This window comes from Silurus aristotelis, assembly GCF_946808225.1.
Source record: "Silurus aristotelis genome assembly, chromosome: 22".
In the NCBI taxonomy this organism is placed as follows: domain Eukaryota; kingdom Metazoa; phylum Chordata; class Actinopteri; order Siluriformes; family Siluridae; genus Silurus; species Silurus aristotelis.
In genome coordinates, this window is record NC_139595.1 from 6,762,746 (window position 1) to 6,782,961 (window position 20,216).

The 20,216-nt window shown below is 38.7% G+C and overlaps 1 protein-coding gene across 1 annotated transcript in view; it reads right to left on the reverse strand.

Annotated features, from left to right (window-relative positions):
- Positions 1-369: 369 nt before the first annotated feature.
- piezo2b (piezo-type mechanosensitive ion channel component 2b) overlaps positions 370-20,216 on the reverse strand; it is a 78,499-nt gene continuing 58,652 nt past the window's right edge. The window contains exons 31-53 of the mRNA XM_083524818.1: positions 18,844-18,947; positions 17,563-17,661; positions 15,926-16,046; positions 15,762-15,830; positions 15,133-15,299; positions 14,746-14,933; positions 12,971-13,144; positions 11,750-12,307; positions 11,204-11,462; positions 10,829-11,011; positions 10,421-10,715; positions 9,618-9,750; positions 8,509-8,656; positions 7,646-7,860; positions 7,386-7,544; positions 5,918-6,065; positions 5,481-5,669; positions 5,242-5,334; positions 4,041-4,210; positions 3,359-3,472; positions 3,168-3,247; positions 2,862-3,057; positions 370-2,011 (exon numbers count right to left, since the gene is read on the reverse strand). Coding sequence (XP_083380944.1) covers positions 1,759-2,011; positions 2,862-3,057; positions 3,168-3,247; positions 3,359-3,472; positions 4,041-4,210; positions 5,242-5,334; positions 5,481-5,669; positions 5,918-6,065; positions 7,386-7,544; positions 7,646-7,860; positions 8,509-8,656; positions 9,618-9,750; positions 10,421-10,715; positions 10,829-11,011; positions 11,204-11,462; positions 11,750-12,307; positions 12,971-13,144; positions 14,746-14,933; positions 15,133-15,299; positions 15,762-15,830; positions 15,926-16,046; positions 17,563-17,661; positions 18,844-18,947 — 4,115 coding nt within the window. The 3' untranslated portion in view covers positions 370-1,758. The remainder of the gene's footprint in view (positions 2,012-2,861; positions 3,058-3,167; positions 3,248-3,358; positions 3,473-4,040; positions 4,211-5,241; positions 5,335-5,480; positions 5,670-5,917; positions 6,066-7,385; positions 7,545-7,645; positions 7,861-8,508; positions 8,657-9,617; positions 9,751-10,420; positions 10,716-10,828; positions 11,012-11,203; positions 11,463-11,749; positions 12,308-12,970; positions 13,145-14,745; positions 14,934-15,132; positions 15,300-15,761; positions 15,831-15,925; positions 16,047-17,562; positions 17,662-18,843; positions 18,948-20,216) is intronic.

A 20,216-nucleotide genomic window follows, 5' to 3' on the forward strand; every position in this document is an offset into this window, starting at 1 on the left:
ATGTAACACAAATCCCTGTAAAAATGTTCCATTTCAACACCTATACGTATTCCGGTATACATCCTGTTCTTATTTATATTTGATGAGGCCATAGATTGTGGAGACGAACTCCCGCCCTTTTCCCTCTTTAGGCCATCATTACTGTATGCGAGTGCAGTTGGTGGTTTTTCCCCCCACTGGGTCTTTCTGAGTGCATTAGTGGGCTGCAGCGCAGCAGAGGAGTGTTTAAGATCTACAGCATGGCGTCAGCACTACAAATAACCCGATGTCTTTGCCTCCTCTGCTACAATCGGGGTTAAACAGATTTACTCCATTTTTATATTTTTCAGAACTCAAATACAATGCAAAGAGAAAGAGAGAAGAACTGCGGCCTTTTGATATGTGCTTTATTTGAAGGTCATCGCTTTTCTTAAGGTCTTCTTTTTTTTCCATCCTGACATTCTGCTACACAGCAAACTTAATAAAGCTTCACATTTCTTTGTCCCTGTAAAAGCATATGTACATGTGATGTAATGAAAACACCTCATGTTTAAATAGTAATGATTCTCGTCTCATGCTACAATGGCTTTAAATAATGCATAGTTCAGAAACGTGATTTGGGGGGGGGGGGGTGTTGTTAGGTTTTCGTTGATGCTCTTCTCCCGGGATACTTCTAGCGTTTCTACGTCAGTGTGGCAGGAACACCGGGACGTGGAGGTCGTACTTGGAAATTGTAAACTGCGAAGTGTCGCCTCTTGGAGGAAAAAAAAAAATGCCCTTTCCTGTGCATAAATACAGACACCCACTGATATACCGTATGTACAATTCATCCCAGTATAACCCCCACCCCCCCTCTTCCCTTTATTCATTTTAAATAAATGCATCAGTTGCCATATTGCTTTACCCCTTCCATACAAGCAATGAGTCTTTATCGTTATCTTCACATATAGGCCTATATCTTTCCAGCAAACATGAAATCTCCCAATACTTGCACATCATAAAATAAGTTCATGCTCCATAGCCATCGAACCGAACCACATATAACCGTTAATCAGTATCTGGGCATATTGTCGTCGTCCCCCATCTTTTCTTTCATCTCTATCATCCCCTTGTGCTATTTTTTTTCTTGCCCGGTCTGACGCTCTCTGATACGCAATGGAAAAGTGGACATCTCGTGATGAAATGACCGGTGTGTGTGTTCCTGAGAAAAAGACATCGATGATGAATGAAAATGATTTGTACAAACGAAATAAGGCAAGTGGAGATTGTCGGGTGATTGCTGTCTGTTGTTCCAGCCTTCTGAAGAAAAAAAAAAACAAAAAAAACCCAGAAGTCTTCGCCTCTTGCCACGTGAAAAATAAAGCACTTGGTAGTAAGGTCTGTTGGAAATCAACTCAAGTCCGCGGCCTCTGGTCTGTGACTCTGATCGCACAGGGATTTGTTGACCGGCCTGTCAATCAACGTGATGGATGGCCCTCCGAGCTCATGCACTCCCAGCTGAGTGAAGGGTTGCTTTTTGCAAGTGACGCATGACGGGAAGTAGTGATGTCTATTAAAAGCCCTTAATAATGTACAATTAGCTACAAATCAGCAATCTCTCCCAAACTAGGCTTGCTACAAGTACTGTATGCGAGAGACCACGAACTGCAAAATGTAGCTAGTTGCCCAGTTCAGCTGACGTGTGTCTCATCCAGCTGATTAAAAAAAAACCCAGCTTGTGCTTTTTCCATGTCGATTAGGAACTTCTCATGCACTGAGCGTCCTTTCCTGTGATCCTTTTCACTTGTTCTTCTCCCTGGTCCATTTGATCATGGTCTCTGGAGAGCGGTAGAGGAAGATGAGCTTGGAGTAGAGGTCTTCCTCCAGGTCCAGCTCTCCTGTTTCTCGGACGAGGAAGATGTCAGTGCAGAGTTTGAGGATGCGGTCTACGTTGGGTAGCTCCTCGAACATGATGGTGTGGGAGATTCCGCTGAAGAACTCGCGCACAAACTTGCCGATCACCAGCACCACGGACATGTACAGACCCATGATACTGGGAGGGGAAGAAAAATGTAGCAGGTTAAAGCTGATCTAAGCTTTTTTTTCAACCTATACACATTGAATTCTCGATGCTGATTGGTCAAAGGGATTTACACATTACATCAGAATTTCTGCAAGTTTTTTAACATGAAATTTAAGACTTTTTTAGGACCTTTTAAGGACTATTAAGATTAAAATATAAGGCCTATATCACATAAAAAACAACAACAAGCACAAATAGTTTGTTAGCAACTGGCTTTAACCGAGCCCTACATTTTTCAAGCCACGAATCAGTAAATTAGCATTTCCCAATAGCGGAAAAATAAAATCCAATTTACGTCTGTGTAACAGTCTAATCAGTCTAATCAGTGCCAATAACAGAAAGCTGATTGGCTGTTGCATGTTGGCCTCATTTGTAGCTGTAACACAGCAAATTATATTTTGTCTAACAAAATAAAGAGACAAACAAAAAACATTCTGCAGGAGCATTTCAATGAGCATTAGAGGAAGCGTTACATGGACTTCAGATGTATTAAATGATTTCAAATCTAAAACAGCGAATTTCAGACTTTATAAGGCCTAACATTTAATTTTTGTCTAACTTTTTTTGTTAGACTTTTTAAGATTCTGCAGAAACCCTGTACATCTACAGCAAATGAAAAGATTTTACACAATTGAAAATTGTCAATACTCAAATGGTGCAATATAGATAAAAAAAATAAAAATTATTTTATGGGTTTACACGTGCAATTCTGTCCAACTTTAACAGTTACATTGCGCTTGCAAACTGTAGTAAAATGATTATAGTGGTGTGTAAAAAAACCAACAAAAAAAAACAAATGGCAAGGTTTATCTTGACTTACCCATATCCAGCTAGAAAGCCCAGACTAGGAGGGCTGACCTGATCACTGAAAATGTAGAGATCTAATCCAGCCTTTCCATGTTCTTTATCTTTTTGGAGGATTTTGCCTGGCTTGGTCTGGTTCACAACCCACCACTCCTGACCTTTCCCTGCAGTGCTGTTCCCCCGGCCTAGAGCCAGAGTAATGTTTTCCAAATCTAAATCGGACAAAGTGAAAGAGAGACAAAACGGATAAAACATCAAAAATGAAACAAATGCAAAAGCGAGAAAAATCGGTTTAGGACTTTTGACTGATTACACGTGATACCTTTACTCAGCTGTACAATGGGTTTAGCGTTGAAATCACTGGGTGCACGGATATATCTCGGAAAAATGTTTGTGATCAGCCTGAAATTTGGCAAGGATTAAACATATTCCAGTCAAAAACAATTCCTATCATCAAGGAACTGCTAAAATAAACGCAGTCAATCAAATGAGCTGCCAAAAGGGTGCACTCACACATATGATGTTTGGTTATTTAACACTTTTACAAGGTTTTGTCTGGTGTCATCCTCCAGAGTGATGACGTGCTTGCCTGTTGCTGCCTCTGCTTTCGCTCCTAAAGAGAGATTCCTGCAGAAAACAGATAAACGAAAAGGAAGCTTTTATACATACATACATACATACATACATACATACATATATATATATATATATATATAAAATTTTTTTTTTTTTACCATGAATTTCCTCCAACCTTATTTTTTAATAAATGATTTATTTGGCTTCTCTCCTCATTAATATATTTCCAGCATACACCCTAATACAGAGCAACTTACAACTGCCTTGCTCAATGGCGCAGCAGTGGCATTTTGGTGGTGCTGGGATTTGAACATGTGACCGCCCAATAATATGAATACAACTGGGTTTCTAACATATAGACTTTGGTTTTATTTTTCATTTTTATTCTATTTTTTTTTAGGAAAGTGGGATAATGTATTAGTTTGCATTTTTTGCAACAAAGCATTTTATATGGTAATAATGTCACTATTTCTGAGGACTATAATGTTTTTGCAGTCAGAAAGCTTTTTTCTTTCTTACTTAGACAGTTGACCTGGGAGGTATTTAAACCAGTTCATTCTTTAAAAAAAAGAGTACTATATTAAAAAAAGAGGAATCACTAAAAGATAGTGAGCTATACCTTTGTACAGACCAAGCAATGGTTAAATGGAATTGCTTGTCCTGTTCCAACATTTTAATCAGGTTTTCTCGGCTGGGTGGGCTGATGGTCCACAGCGAGTTGGAACTTCCCTCTAGGTGGGCGATGGTGATATCCTGATACACGTACGCCTCGAGAAACTGCAACGCCAGCTACACAGGAAATGAAATCACGTTCCTGCAATCTGCCACCCACCTTTAGACTTTCATGAATTATTTTAATATCTGCTGCCCATTCTGAGTGATTGTAAACTTGTAATTGTAAAAAATTTAACAAAGTTACCAGGCATAACATTATGATATTATAACATTGTGACATTGTGACCGGTGAAGTGAATAACACTAGTTGTCTTTTTATCATGGCACTTGTTAGTGGGTGGGATATATTAGACAGCAAGTGAACATTTTGTCCTCAAAGTTGATGTGTACAAAGCAGGAAAAATGGGCAAGGATTTGAGTGAGTTTGGAAAGGGCCAAATTGTGATGTCTAGACGACTGGGCCAGAGCATCTCCAAAACAGCAGTTCTTGTGGGATGTTCCTGGTGTGCAGTGGTCAGTGGTCCAAAAGTGGTCCAAGGAAGGAATAGTGGTTTATATAAATATTCACATCATTATTCCAATGTTGTCCAGTTGCCAGATCTTGTATGAAATGCATTCAATCGACAATTCAATTCATCCTTACACAATCGACACAAAATTTTAAGCCATTTGTGACCTCAACCTGGCAACCAACAACCCAGTTGCGCTGTTGATCTTTACGCAGGTCACAGACAAAGGAAGTTGAATCAAGCATCAGTGGTACAAATGAAAGGAGATGAGCCAGGTGGTGCTCGTGCAAAAAATGAATACATAAATTCAACAAAAGCTGGACAAATATTTTTTTATCTTGAAGCCATGTAAATAATGCGTCTCCAGGATTTCGTTACCCAAATGTTGACAGTTACGACTGTAAGTCAAACTACTGAAGAAGTTATAATTCTGTTGATGCTCAAAGGGTCAGGACTGTTTTGGCAGCAAAAAACGGGACCAACACAAAATTAGACAGATGGTCATAATGTTTTGCCTGATCTGTGGCCATAAAGGTATGCCTGGTCGGTGTACATCACAGTGATAAAGCATTATCTTGGCTTGAAAACATGGTGATATGTTGTGCCAGGCAGCCTGGACTTACACAAGGTACTTACTGAATCTGAACTATGCAATTTATTGAAATCCTCAAAGTCTTTTAAAGTAATGCTTATCAGGTTCTTCTGCTGCGCACTCATTGTGAAGATTGGCTAAATGAAAGCGACAAAGTGGAAAACAGATTAAAATACATCAATATCTTTCTGCTTGTATAATGTGATATAATGATCGAAAGAAGACAGTAATGTTAATAATATTACAGATGATTAATAAAAACCCTCCTGGCGTCTATTTATACCTGGAATCCACCGAGTGTGAGACTGACCGAGACGTCCAAGGGTGCGTTGACGACGCCTGCTACAGATTTGACCAGAGACATGAAAAGCAGCGGGAACCAGACGATGCAGATGAGCAGCATAACAATCATGCCACCCATCCCATACTTAACCACCTTCTTCTTCTTCTGACCCCGGGGCTGAGGATACCGCTGGAACACACACCAACACACACAATAAAAAGGTCAACAGAAACTTATATAGCTTTTATTTATTTATTTTATTACTTTTATATACATATATAGCTGCAATATCTTAATCACATTCAATCACACAGTGAATTCAGAGTTGCCTGTAGCATAGGGATACGTTAAAATGGTATGCGCTTCAATACATTTAATACATTTTAATGTAGTAAAATATTGCATCACCCCCTTATACTGAATTTTTAGTGACTTACCTTTTCGGATTCTCTCCAGCACTTCAGAACGAAGATGTGTGCATAGATATCCTCTACGCAGATCCAGCTGGACAAGCTGAGCGTCGTGTCTGTCCATACCCAGTCCATCACGGCACGTAGCTCAGTCAGAAATGGGATCACACGAAACCTTTATGACACAGTCAGTATATTTTAAGTGTGAGCATAACAATTTTGTTGTGTGTATATATATATAGTTAAAATCTGAGTTTCCTCAGAAACGTATTAAGTGGCTTTTTTAGGTCTCTGCCTCGCTCTTAAATGTAGTGTCATTGCTTTTTAGTTAAGTTTAGTTAGTTACAAGGGCCAAATTGTGATGGCTAGACATCTGGGTCAGAGCATCTCCAAAACTGCAGTTTTTGTGGGGTGTTCCCAGTCTACAGTGGTCTGTATTTATCAAAATTGGTCCATGGACGCAACAATAGTGAACCAGTCACAGGGTAATGGCCGGCCAAGGCTCAGTGATGCATGTGGGGAACGAACGCTGGCCCTTGTGGTCTGATCCAACAGACGAGCTCCTGTATTTCAAATTGCTGAAGAAGTTCATGCAGTTAATGCTCGATGGGTCAGAACTGTTTTAGCAGGAAACAGGGGACCAACATAATATTATGCGGGTGATCAAAATGTTATGCCTGATCGGCGTATAAATTCTAGTAAATAATTTCCCAAATATATGTATGTGGCACGTGGACAAGTGGCATTTTTGCGAGTGGAGGCGGAGCATATGCTGCTATGTTTGCCTGCCATGAAAAAAAAAAATTTAATAAATGTTTTTATGTACGATATATAAATGTACAATTTTGTCGTATCGCCAGCGTCATCGCAAGATCGCCGCGAGCTGAAACGTCGTAACTCGGGGACCATCTGCATAAATGCACATTTTCATTGCAAAAATTTTTTTAAGCCATTACATTTTTTTTTTAAGCTAAACATCCCAGACAGGGAAAAATGTGTTCATGTAGAGATGACTTTAAAGAAATAAAGAAAAAAAAAAGGCAGTCGCTACCTGAGGCAAAATTGGAATTCAAACTAAATAATAATCAGTTCTGTTGAGCTGTTTCGATTTTTCTCAAATTGATACTGCGATACTTGCTGTGTGTGTTTATTCTGTTCCGTTAAATTCTTTATTTGTCAGGCTGCGGTTTCCTCTAAATGCTTCCAGTAGCTATAAACCCAAACTTGCCCCTTTGCGGTGTACTTCAGTCAATGGCTGAGAACTTTCGGGGCATCGTTTTACAAGCCTAGATGGAACTGATTCACCACACCATTTCCTTGTGAGCATTAAGTTACTTCTCAATCTCCTTACTACCCTTTACTACAGTGAAGTTAAAATCTAAGCCGGGTTACATATAAGTGCTCGTTTGAACTGTCTTGCTTTGCTGCCTGCACCCACAAGCACATCCTGAATCAATGAGATCAATCAGTGCCTTTCAAACTGATCTGCTCTCACCCTTGAAAGAGAAAGAGGTTGACATAGTTGTAGCTCTTGGTCAGAAAGTTGCCCAGCACACGGGTGGGGTAACCACAGCGGATTTGATAGGCGGACAGACCGAAGTAAATGCACTTCACAAAGTACCACAGCTGGGCCACTGTGTTCTGGCTGAAACGCCTGGAAAAGAGTGCACAAGCAAGATTACTCTATTAACTATAAATAATCCGCCGAAAAATTACAAGGGAAAAACCAAACCGTGTTTTGTAGATGTTCACTACCTTTCCGTTATTCCAGGCAGGATGAAAAACATCCAAAAGTGGATACCGAACACCAGGATAACTTGGAAAATCACTTTGCCCATCACGGTTTTGCGCAGGTACAAAGCTCGGTCGACTACCATAGTGCCGAACTGGATCAGCACCATCACCAGGAACGGACCTGGGACCTGGTCTTCAGACAGCGAAGATGTGATGTCTGCTCCTCCCTGGTGTTTCTAAAATAAAAATGAGACACAGATTGAAGAGCTTATGGAAATGTAAGAACAGACAGACCCAGGAAGCAAAAATAAGAATCAAAAAGCTAATGTTTTTGTGTATACGGTCCAAAAGCACTGGTATGTAGCACAGCAGTTCATTTATAATGCAGACAATATTTTTGGACATAAATCATTTATTATATTAATTGCCAAATGGCAGATGTTCTTTCTTCAGCCAGAACAACAAATGGTTTATAAGTGTGTGGTTTATAAATGTGTGGTTTGTAAGTGTATGGTGGTCTAAGAAAACCCTACGAATGTCACTGGGACTGAATTTTTAAGACTGAACCCAAAAAATCTAGTTTTGAACAAAATATAGTTTAATCATTATTTGAATTTAACTTTGACATACACAAAAGTATTTCACCAAAATTACCACTGAGGAAATGTTAAAGAATTGAGTTTGCAAATGAAATTTTCGAAACCATACATAGGTCTGGTCTCTGTACATAGGCTACTTTCAAAAGTGAGCACAAAATTAAGTGCAATACATAAATACTACGAATTTAAATATGAATAAAACGATCAATAAAATGGTAACAAAAGTGCAAAGAAAAGTCATTCGCAATCCTGCTTTTGAAAGAGACTGTGGAAAATCTAAAATACCCCGAAAGCCCAGAAGCCGAAGACAATGATGATGAAGTCAACTGTGTCTGCCAGGAACATTAGTACATAGACGTCTGTCACTGCACTGTAATCAGGATGGATCAGGTTATAGAAGAACTGACGAATAGGAAGGTAGATTTTTTTTCCTCTGGAAAAAACACAAAATGGATATAAAATAAATATTTTGTGTAAAATACCCCACCCCAAAAGTTTCACCTGTACTGTGTGCGTTTGTCGTGGCATTGTTTTGAGAACCTTATGCAACACAAAAACTATATTTTTCCTTTAGATCTGCATTCATTTTTGGCTATGCCCATGTATTGATAACAGGAGAGTGAAACATCTCTATAAACTCATCTCCAGTGAGACATTCACTGGGATTCACGTGTGGACCCTGTAATGGTTAATTCATGTGTGAAAATAATTCCTTGTGTTTCTTGAGCCACTTTTTTACTATCTGAGACTGATGAACCTTGGAACTGTTAACCAGAATATGCCTGTTCCAATAAATTACGTGGAAAACCTGGTCTTTTTTATTGCTGCACGGTGTTGCTGAGCCTCGACCTGACCAACTGGAGCAATCCCAGATCATAACACGGGCTGCTCTGGCTTGAACATTAGGTCATAAATATGCCATAATCATGCCAGGTGCTTCGCTTCCCAAACTTTTTAGAATTACTTTTTCGAATATTGAGAATATGATCAGTTTATTCTTGTTAGTACTCATCTCATTGTGCTTGTAAAAATTCAGTCATTATTAAGCATAACTGTGGTTGAAATGGGAAATTATTTTGCTATAAATACACCAAACTTAAAAAAAATATATCTGATGATAATTTTCCAACAATATTCTTTCCCCTAAAATGGATAGGACTTCTTGACCCAATTCCAGAGATTGCGTTATTTGCTTGATGTACAATTCTCCCCTTTTCAAACACATTAACAATGTTTCCACAACATATAATCATTGAAATACTGATCCATGATGTACTGATGTAATTGGTTATTTAAACCCAAACAGTTACCTTTTCTTTGCCCAGACAATGACATGTAAAAAATACTAAAGTGCAAGAAGACCCACTTTAATGAGTTTTTGAACACACACTTACTTCTTGAGAAGAAAGAATTTGGCTTTAATGAGCTGCTCTCTGAGTTTCTCCATAATGAGCTCCTTGCGAGTTTTGGGTTCGACTCCGACCTCGCTGCTTCCTCTGCAGCTACTGTTCCTTGTGCTCGTGCTGCCTAAAAGGGAGCACAATATATTCAATTATGCAGACACGGTATATTATTATCAATAATTTTTATTTGCCTTGTAATACATTTGCAAGTGTAAACATCTCATTTGAAAATGCTAAAAAAAATAAATAAATAAATAAATAAATAAAATTGTATGGTAAGGGTTAATGTAAAATCTGAAATAATACCAAATGTGTACAGTGTATTTATTGTTTAATAACTTTTTTAAGAACTGTATTTTTTTAAATGTCAAAAAAGATGTGTAATTAATAAGTCCAAGAAAAAAAATTACCTCAGAATAACAATTTTTTCAGTTAATAATTTATTGTAAAGATTCTTTACTGAAAATTCAGTTCACTTTAATTTTATTTGCATAGCGCTTTTAACAATGGAGTATCCCAAAGACGCTTTACAAAATAAAATAGATCACAAATATGAATCCAAAACTCCCTGGAATGGTTTGAGGGAGAAACCTTGAGAGAAAAGAGGTTCAAAAGGGAACCCAGTATCATCTGGGTGGAACCGAATTTCCATTCATTATTTTTCATCAGGGTTGAGGTTATCAATGCTGATAACTGATAAAGATTCATGTGTAAATCTGTTCATGTGTTCAAGGTGAAAATGGAAAATGATGGCACTCGTCTCACCAGATGAGCCGTGAAATCGGTCTTCTCACCTCTTTTGGAACGTTGGGATGAGTGGCGTGAGATGTACGAGCCGCCGCTGGAGCTCTTGCGCCGCTGGTATGTGCGCAGTTCGGGCTGGCGCACTTGCACCTGCTGCACGGAGTCCAAGTCCGTAGAACTTCCCAGGTTGAATCTCATTGAGCGAGGGGGCGAGCTCTTCTTTTTTGTCTCTGCTGGAATCAGCACCACCATTTTGTCTTCGTCCTCGGACTCATCCCGATGTTGAGACGTGTCTTTCTTTGTCTCTTTGTCTTTGGGATCATCCTCGTCCCACAGACCATGGCACTAAAACATTAGCATAACAACGATGTAGCTTGAGTTAAGTGTGAATGGAGGTACAGCTGGTAGAATCTAAAGATTAAAATTAAAGGGTATGAAAATCAGTTTAATTTAAGCACCTTCAGGATCGAGCGATGGAAAAAGAGAGCAAGCAGTTGGACGAGGTCGTAATGGACATAACCATCTTTTTTCTCCACCCCAATAATGTTAGGAGGGTGATAGGGCTTCTTTTTGTCCACTTCCAGGTTCTGGTTGAAGGGGAAAAAGCTGAACTGGAAGAAGTACTTGATGACGATGGTAACCTAAAGGAACAAGTCGGAATTATATTTACACACTCACAAGACTTACAATAATATTTGGTCGAAATCCCTATATACTATATATATATATATATATATATATATATATATATATATATATATATATATATATATATATATATATATATATATACAGCACATTTAAAATGATAGAATTGAAAATGAAAAATTTGCCTCTGTGTAGATGATGGCAGTCATCCAGAAGCGTTTGCTGGGCCGTGGAACAGACAGCATGGCCCACAGGAAAATGAGAACGGGCAGCACCAGCGTGGCCATAGAAGCTGAAATCATGTGGTTGAGGATGATGACCAGGTAGCAAACCATCTCAGAGTGAGCAACTAACAGGTTGTAGAGGGCATAGCATAGCTGCAGGCCCAACGGCTGGGACTTGTAGAAGCGCTCTGAGCCATCCAGCTCTTCGTCATAAAACATTCTGGGGAAAATTAAGGAACATTTTGTTCTTGTTTACTTCATATATGCATTTAGTATTAAATCTGTACATCTAATAAGTCTGTTTTTAACTACTAGACTACTGGTGTTTAAAAAGTCACAATGAAAAGGTCCCTAGCTGCTAAAAGTTTGAGATCCTCTGGTGTAATCAATCCCATAAATGAGATTTTGTAATGTTCACACCATGCAGTAGAAATAATAAAGCTTCCTGTATAAGTCGAAATGCTTGCTGCTTATTAGATAAAACCCGTGATTCTGTGCGAGTCTTACTTGTTGAGCAGCAGTTCACTAGCCGTCAGCTCGGTGGTCTGCGAAGGCAGAAGTGCATCGTCCGACAGTAAATCTGACCTGCTATCTGAGGTCATCAGCATGAGCTGCTTTTCTTCATCACTCTCCTGTGAGTCAACAGAAAGACGGTCGAAGCTGACTGCTTTGCTATAGCTGGGAGGAACATCTGCGTCTGACGTGTTTGGGACGTCTGTGTCTGGGGTAAAAAGCCGGCCGCAAGTCCTCTCTGGTCCAGAAGAAGATTCGCCATCCTCCCTTCCAGGGCTTTGAGCTTCGTCATCATCCTCCAGCCTGTCCTCATAATCTTTAGGGGACTGTTTTGCTGCTTCAGGTTTTTCTTCCTTTTCCTCAAGCTCCAGGTCTTTTTCTAGCTCTTGTTCTGATTCAGGCTCAATGGAGCTCCAGGGGCCTGTCTCTGCTTCCTCAACTTGTTCAAGTCTTTTGTCACGGTGGTGAGACTGATCTTGCTCATCCTCCACCTCATCGATGGTGTCGTTGGTACCTTGTCGTGAGAATAAAGTGACGCACTGAGTGGCTTCGCTGTTGTGAAAACACACAATGACAGGAAACCACTGGTAAGGTAAGGCTGCGTTCACGATAGTCAATAGCATTGCATCAGTTTCATTTGGCTGGGTTGGGTTACAAATAGGTGTTTTATTAGTAAGGTAAAAAAAAGTAGGGGAACACGTGCACATTTCCCATTGTTGGCCCAGTGCTGCCTAATTGTATTATAAAATGCAGTATTTTACTGCTGGTCTGAAAGTCTTAGTAAGTGCTCACACTGCAGGAACTGTATGTTTGAAAAGGAACATTATGCTGACAACATATAGCTGATGTATAGGAAAACATGCTGTGAGATTACATTCCCCCTATGTCACGAAGCTTGATTTGTTCCTGAGATAATCAAGTACTTAAAGTCCTCAGGAGGGAAAATCAATTTGGTATCAACCATAAATACGTTTGAAGTGAAACACTGTTCCAAGGTGGATTATTTTTACCCATTAGGTTTGATAGTTTGATCAAACAAGGTAGCTAAAAATGTTTTATTTTGCTTGACTTTATGTATTTCCGCAATATATTACAGGCCAACATAATATAATAGGCCAACCGAATCTTTTCTAAGAAATGTACATAGTCATACAGGAACTTAAAAATGGGCATTAGCAGTGGAGATGAGTGAGGATGCGTTATAGCATTAAGGACCTGGAGATGTTGCTGCTGCCACTGTCTGCAGACGAGTTGGACATGTCCATGCTGTACATTTTGCGCAGCTTGGGCCGAGCACGTTCGCTGGTTTTGGGCACATGATGAGGTACATCGTCCAGGTCGTCTAACGTGGACTGGCGAGAAAAGAGCATGGTGGCCTCGGTGTATGCACTGAATGGAGATGGATGGAGATGTGAAAGAAAAAGCGAATTGATGAATGGAATGAAGCAATGATGGTTCGCTATGTTGCTATAAAAATGCACTATTGCTGTAATATCATACTTTAGTCGAGTATAAGGCTGCACTGAGGAATTTTCTTTATGTGAATGAACTCAAATGCTTCCAATTAGAAGTTGAATAAAAAAAACAGAATAAGTATTTCCACTTGTAGAGACTTTTCAAAGTCAAATATCGTACTTTTTACTCAACTACATTTTGCGGAATCAGTAGTTCCTTTTTATTTATGAGCGGATAAAAACGTAACTGGTCAAACACTCAGCAAGCCACCAATCAGGGTCGAGCGTGAGTGTTTTGAACTTGTTTTGATTGCCAATTGGTGGTATCTACTTGAACTAACAGCATCAGTTCAATAGAACATTTAGAGAGTAATAAATGATAAAAGAAACTCCTGACTCGAACTCGCCACATCACCCGTGAATTTATTTGCATGATTTTTCTGAAGTAGTTGAAAAGATGATTTTGGGATCACGATCATTTTAATAGATATCAATCAATGTCTGACTCATTAATATCATTCTATAAATAGATCGTTGTGCTCAGAGTAACATTCGAGTCTTTTCACATAAACTGAGGTGATAAAGCCAAACATTATACAATATAGCTATAATAAATCATAGTACTTTGGATACTTAAGTAAATTTGAAGGCAAATGCGTTGGTAGTTTTACTAAAGTGAGCACTTTTGCTTTTACTGGAGTCATATTTTACTGAGTTTATCTCTACTTTAACTCAAGTTCATGGTTTGTGTACTTGATCCACCACTGTGGGCATGTGCCATAATACATCGTGCGGATTCGCTTCCAAAATAAGCACGCTTTGAGGCAGATACGTTGTCACTTGCAAACAGTCTCTGCAGCTACAACAACTGGTGCTGTAGTTTCATGCATGAAAAAGTAGAAAGATATAATAAATATTCCATCAATAATGATTCTGTATCATGCCTATACTGTATCATGCCTCTAAGCCATCGGGAGGGGTAGCTTAGTGGTTAAAGTCACTGGTCTTTGCACCAAACTCCCACTCCTGGGCCCTTGAGCAAGGCCCTTAACTACTCTACCAATGCAATAAATAAAAAATGCCATATAAATTGCTGTAAAACATACTTATAACACAATATGCACTGTAATTCTCATATAAAGATGGGTTGTAATCTAGAGGTTGTAATCTAGAGATTGAATCTTTCTAAAACACAATATAATATCAGGGCAAATACTGAAAAAACGCATAGTTTTTGTGAATATAGATACGATCATGTGTATAAACAATGTAAGGTAAGCCTTGTGGAATAATGATGACGATGATAAACGACAAATTAAATGCCCATGATCCTGTCTGTATAACCTTGAAATACAACTACTGCATGATTTCACAAAATAATAATAATAATAATAATAATTTGAATTTTTTTTCTTTTACAAATGTGAATGTGTGCAGTGTTCATGTCAATGAACTCACTGTATTAATTGTCCTAAAATAACAGTGACAGGATATTTTATGGTTATTTATGGTGACACATATACAGTACACATATACCTGGAGATGCTATCTCGGGATGCCACAGAATCCTGGCTCTCTAATGTATAACCCCTGCTTCTGCGCCGGAGTTTCTGCGAGCCCGAGTCCTCCTCACTGATCTGATCCAATCCGGACTCGCGTGAAACGTTCAGGCGCATCTGCTTCTGGTAGTACACGTGGATGCTCTCACGTGATGGCACGTTACCCTGTTGGATCAAAGCAGAAGTAAAGCTTCTGTTAAGAATTTTATATGGGTAAAAAAAAAAACGTGCATAGGAAATATATGTAAGTTCAATACACCATTTTTCTAACAATTCAATTTCAAGTAATAAAGAAACGTCTTATCTTGTGTGTGTGTGTGTGTGTGTGTGTGTGTGTGTGTGTGTGTGTGTGTGTGTATCACACCTTTTTGACCTCTCTAGTGAGCATGCAGCGTTCGATGCGCAGCACGGTGGAGATGTCGATGTATTCTTTACAAATGTTGTTGATCCACCTGGTCAGGCTCTCCAGAGTGGTCAGGAATAGCACCCAGGTAAACTTGATGATGTTGAAAACCCTTTTAATAATGTTGTCTATGAAAAAAAAAAGACCATTATTGTACTTTAACAGAGAATCATTAATGTTTTTTTGTTTTTTTTCACTGAAAAATTGAGAGAAAAAACGAGAGGCTGGTGAATTCAAAGATGCTATAAAGGAAATAATAACAGGAATAACTTTCCAACAGAATGAAACATATCAAGCTGTTACAATTATAATCATTGGAAAATTGGTTCTGGTGTGAAAGATGAATGATGCAGTTTGAAGCATGCTGTTTTAACCAATAACCAACTGTGGGGCGGTAATTTCTTTGTCTATACAAGCAAGTCATTTTTATTTCTTATGCATTCTTTTTCTTCAGGTTCACAGTGACTTTACTGTCTTGCTCTATGTATTATAGCTGAAACAGAATAAACTGATTGAGGTGGATCTAAATGGCATTTTATTCTGATGAAAAAAATCTTTTGATTAAAATTTAGATTTTTTTAAATAGATACCTGGTCCTTCCTTCTTGTCCTCCTCTGAGCTCTGCTGTTCATCATCTCCCATCTCAATTGCCACCTGACCTGCTCTCACACACACAATTTTTATTTATGATTTTACAGTTGATCATAACTGTATAATTTACTCTAAAATTTCGACTCCTGTTTGCATAATGCACCTTCATCGTTGTCTTTCCGGTGTTTACGCCCTCTTCCGTATCTTTTCCAGAAATGCCGCCGCTCCTTCCCCCGCTCCTTAAGAGCTGTTTTGGAGTCTGTGACCCATGCTTGGTATACAAACTGTAGAGCAATACAAGCCACTATCAAATCATTGCAATGGCTTTAGACCACAGAGTTTCAACACTGGTTCTGAATTACCCCCTGCTCTGCATAGTGTAAGGTTTTGCTCTAAGACACCCACTGAATCTCTGGAGGTGCTCTTAAACGTAGGGGCACACCAAACCGACATAAAAAAAAAAAAAAAAACTAGCTGGGATGAAAGCCGAATGTGACATCGTCTCGCATTGCCTGCATTAGAACACACCGGACAGACTACAGCTGACAGTCAATTAGCGTGTATGTTCTGTGCTTGCGTAAAAGAACATAACTTTTCCATACCAGCAGGTGGCAGTAGTCTGTATTCGTGATCCAAACAGGGAAACCCCAAAAGCTACAACTTTCAATATATATATATATATATATAGCAAGCAGCGTTTACACCTGTCGCAATCATTACTAACGGATTCGTGTAGCTTTTTTTAATCATGTCTGGCACTGGCTTTGTCAGCCATTGGTCTTCTTGTGGATGAAGGAAGAAAGAAAGAATCTGATAAGAAGAAATGGGTGAGATTGTGGATACTGAAGGAACAGGCACATGTTAATTAGCTTGTCTTTGCAGTCTTGATTCCACACATCCACAAATATCCCTTCGGTCAAATAAAGTGACAAGACAAGTGGCAAAAATGACGGCAATTGTTTGTTCTCTTTGTCACCAATGGACTCCACCCCCGAGTGAACCGTCGGAAAAAAGCTGATGCCGTCCAATTAGAGCCAACAGAGCAAAAACTAAAGCCGCCCTATGGTCAAAAACCACCTGACATTGCCTAAAGGCTGATGTCGGCTTGGTGTGTCCCAGGCTTTAAATAACTGGTTGAAACTCTGCTTTTAAAAATGACATAAACAAGCTTCAAGGTGCTTCACAGAGTCACAAAACTTCAGCATGAATTCAAACAGCTATCTTCATGTGAGTCTATTACAGGAAAACTTTCACTAAATATTTTCACTGTGGTTGCTTGAATTCAGGCCAAAAACAAATCAAATAGAATTGCAGTCATTTTTGCCCCACTGGCACAGAAACTAGTTTTAAATCTAAATTCTGAATTCCAATCTGAATTCCAATTCCAGTTAAAGGTGCTCAAATTTGTTTGATCTGTAAGGGTGATGATGAGTATACAGTGGGGCAAACCATACAGACTGAACACAAATATGTAAAAAAAACATGTACTTACAAACAAAAAAAACACACCTAACCCAAATACACACAGGATACAAACCAACAATGTAGATGATGAAGTCATTGGGGGGAAAAACACATGCTAAACAACCATAATGACGACAGGTAATGAAATAAACAACAACTTTTTCATTCCATGTTGCACCATCAGAGAAGATTATTTAGACTATTTAGGATCTTGTAAACATTACTTCAGCAACATGGAGTGGAAAAGCATGTTACTGTCAAGACACAAAGATACACATAAATCATAAACAGACACAAACGAAACCAGATAAACACAGCATAACCTTTAAGTGATACCTTGGCTGCCCTGATAAGATACTGAAGGATAGTTTTGGGCAGTTTTATTATAGACTTGGGCAAAGCCAGGACGGCTGAGGCAAACTTTCCAATTGCTCGCTGAGGAAGAAAATAGAGGAACCCATTATCAGAAGAAACGTGGAAATAAGTTGAATACTATAACCCAAACTGTGAAGTGCTAAACCAAATCAAATAAGTAAAAAAGTGACTCTAAACCACTTTGAGTCCGTATAAAACACGTACTCAGGTAGCTTACACTAACACATTACAACAACCTTGCACCTTGGACTTATTTGGAAAATTAAGTCTAAGTATTATCTCATTTAGTAATATATAGTAATATCTTTATTTTTCATTACATTTTTTAGGTTTTTTTTTCTTTTTCTTTCTAGTTTTTTATATTTGTATAACACCAGCATACCATGACAAATTTTCTATTGGTTAGAAGATGCAGATTTTTGTGATTTTCTATCAATTTGGACACTCCATGCAAAAACATTTACAAACATGATCAATTGTTGATATAATGATATTTTTAGAAGGATTCTCTAGTATTAGTGCTTAGCATTAATCAGGGGTACAGCTGTACCTTCGCCAACACAAGAAAGCCTGAGTAATAACATAAGTGATGTTATTTAGATGGTTCACTACAGGTAACTATAGCTGTAAACATACTAAATATATGACAATGCAAACTGCTAAAACTTTGGTGTACATTAACACCATTTGGCAGACGCTAGTGGTCGAATGATTAATCGGTTTTGCCGATAGTTAACTGCTGGATCGATTGGCTATCGGCAAAAATCCATACCGATAATCCAGTAATCGGTTGATTAATCAGTGATCGGCAAGTACGATCCGAACTAGCTATTGGTATCAGTAAAAATTAGGTGACCTCTAGCAGATGCCTTTATCTTATTCATACAACTGAGGCTGCTCAAGGGCCCAGTAGTGGCAGTTTACTGGTAGAAGGATTTGAACTCATGGCCTTCTGATCAGAAGTTCAACAATTTAACCACTGAGCTACCGTTACCCCTATGGTTTACTCTTTCCTTAACCATATTATGAATCCTCACCTTGAGGGGTCACTACATAGACACAACAGTGGTTCTATATTAGGTCATACTGAATAAGTTGTTCTCTATATGAATACATATTCCAATATGAACTACACTCTATAAGACATAATGGAAAAGAGAGAATAATAAAAATCTAAACAAGATCGATGAGTAAAACATTGGCTGGCATTACATTAAACTGATTAAATTGAAATCTTCTCACCTGGAATGCAGATTTCTTGGGTGGGTCATCATCTTTTTTCTCTTCTTCCTCTTCCTCTTCTTCACTGTCAGTTTCAAAAAGGTAATAATCACCGCTCCTCACCACTAAAGATAGAAAAGGTGAGAATAGTCATTCGCTCTACAGCACAGGCCACACGGGCAATGCCGGACATCAACAAGCGTGTATAGGGTTTAAGAGTTTTATTATAAAGTAATAGGGATACATCTAGCAATAAATGTTTATCATAAAGTTCAGTATAATCATCCATGGAGTTAAAGAAATGAATGAATTGCATGAATCCCTGTTTGAGGGACGAGCCGGCAGAAGATGAGATCAACAGAAAGAGTGGATTGACAGCCAGGGATGGATTGCAAAGAAGCCTTGAATCAGACATACCACATTGTACACAAAAAATCTTTGGTGACATTTATATTACTGTAGACAATACACAACAGATCTGCCCAACAGACATGGAAATGTTAAAGCAAGTAAACAAAGGGAAGGTTTAAGAGACGTTAAGACAGAGAGAGAGAGCCTAAAGTAGTAAAAAAGATTAAAACTTGTTATGTACTAGAGAGGAGCTCCCACTAACTAACCAAGAATGACAGCATCAAAAATGAAGCAGGGATGGTTAATAGTTCGAACAAAAACAGACCAGGAACATTTTATCCCCTGTGTCCTGTCCTGTTTGCATTGTAGGACAGGAACTGGAGTGGGGAAACTGCCTTGTGTCCTTGAACAGAACAGCCACAATGGACAGGGTTAGGGTGGGAGTGTTGAAATAGGAGAATGAACAAAAAACACAAGCATGTAAAAAATGAAATTCTTCTGTGGTTGAATGACAGAAAACAACTGAAGTAAAACTAGAATAGCACAGTGATGAAATGAACTGCTCAGCCTGATTATCAGGTGAATTAATTTAGCAGATATTACAACCATATTAAAGAGCCAATCTAACTACTAACTGAAAGGTAGAAGTAACAGGTTCGTTTCCATTTCCATTTCTGAGTAAAAATAAAAACAGTAATAAAGGAAAGCATTTTTTTTTTAAACGCAACCTGTCAGCACTGATCAGTTCATTCTGTGCTTTCTCTGTGAAAGAGAGAGTTCCCAGCCACAGTTTTTTGAGTTTTAAAGGAAACCAGACTGGAATGATGGACTCTCTATTTCTTTTAGTGAGGATGAGATAAATTGAAACCACGGCAGAGATTCGCAACTGTGGGCTCCAGGGACCAAGCCAATTGTTTTTAACTTTTAACGGCACTCAAAGCCAAGGACTCATTACCACCCAGGTATTAGCATTTTTCCTAGCTTTAGATGCAATACAGTACCTATCTATTTAAGGCTCGGATTTTTCCAAGGGTGAATATTAA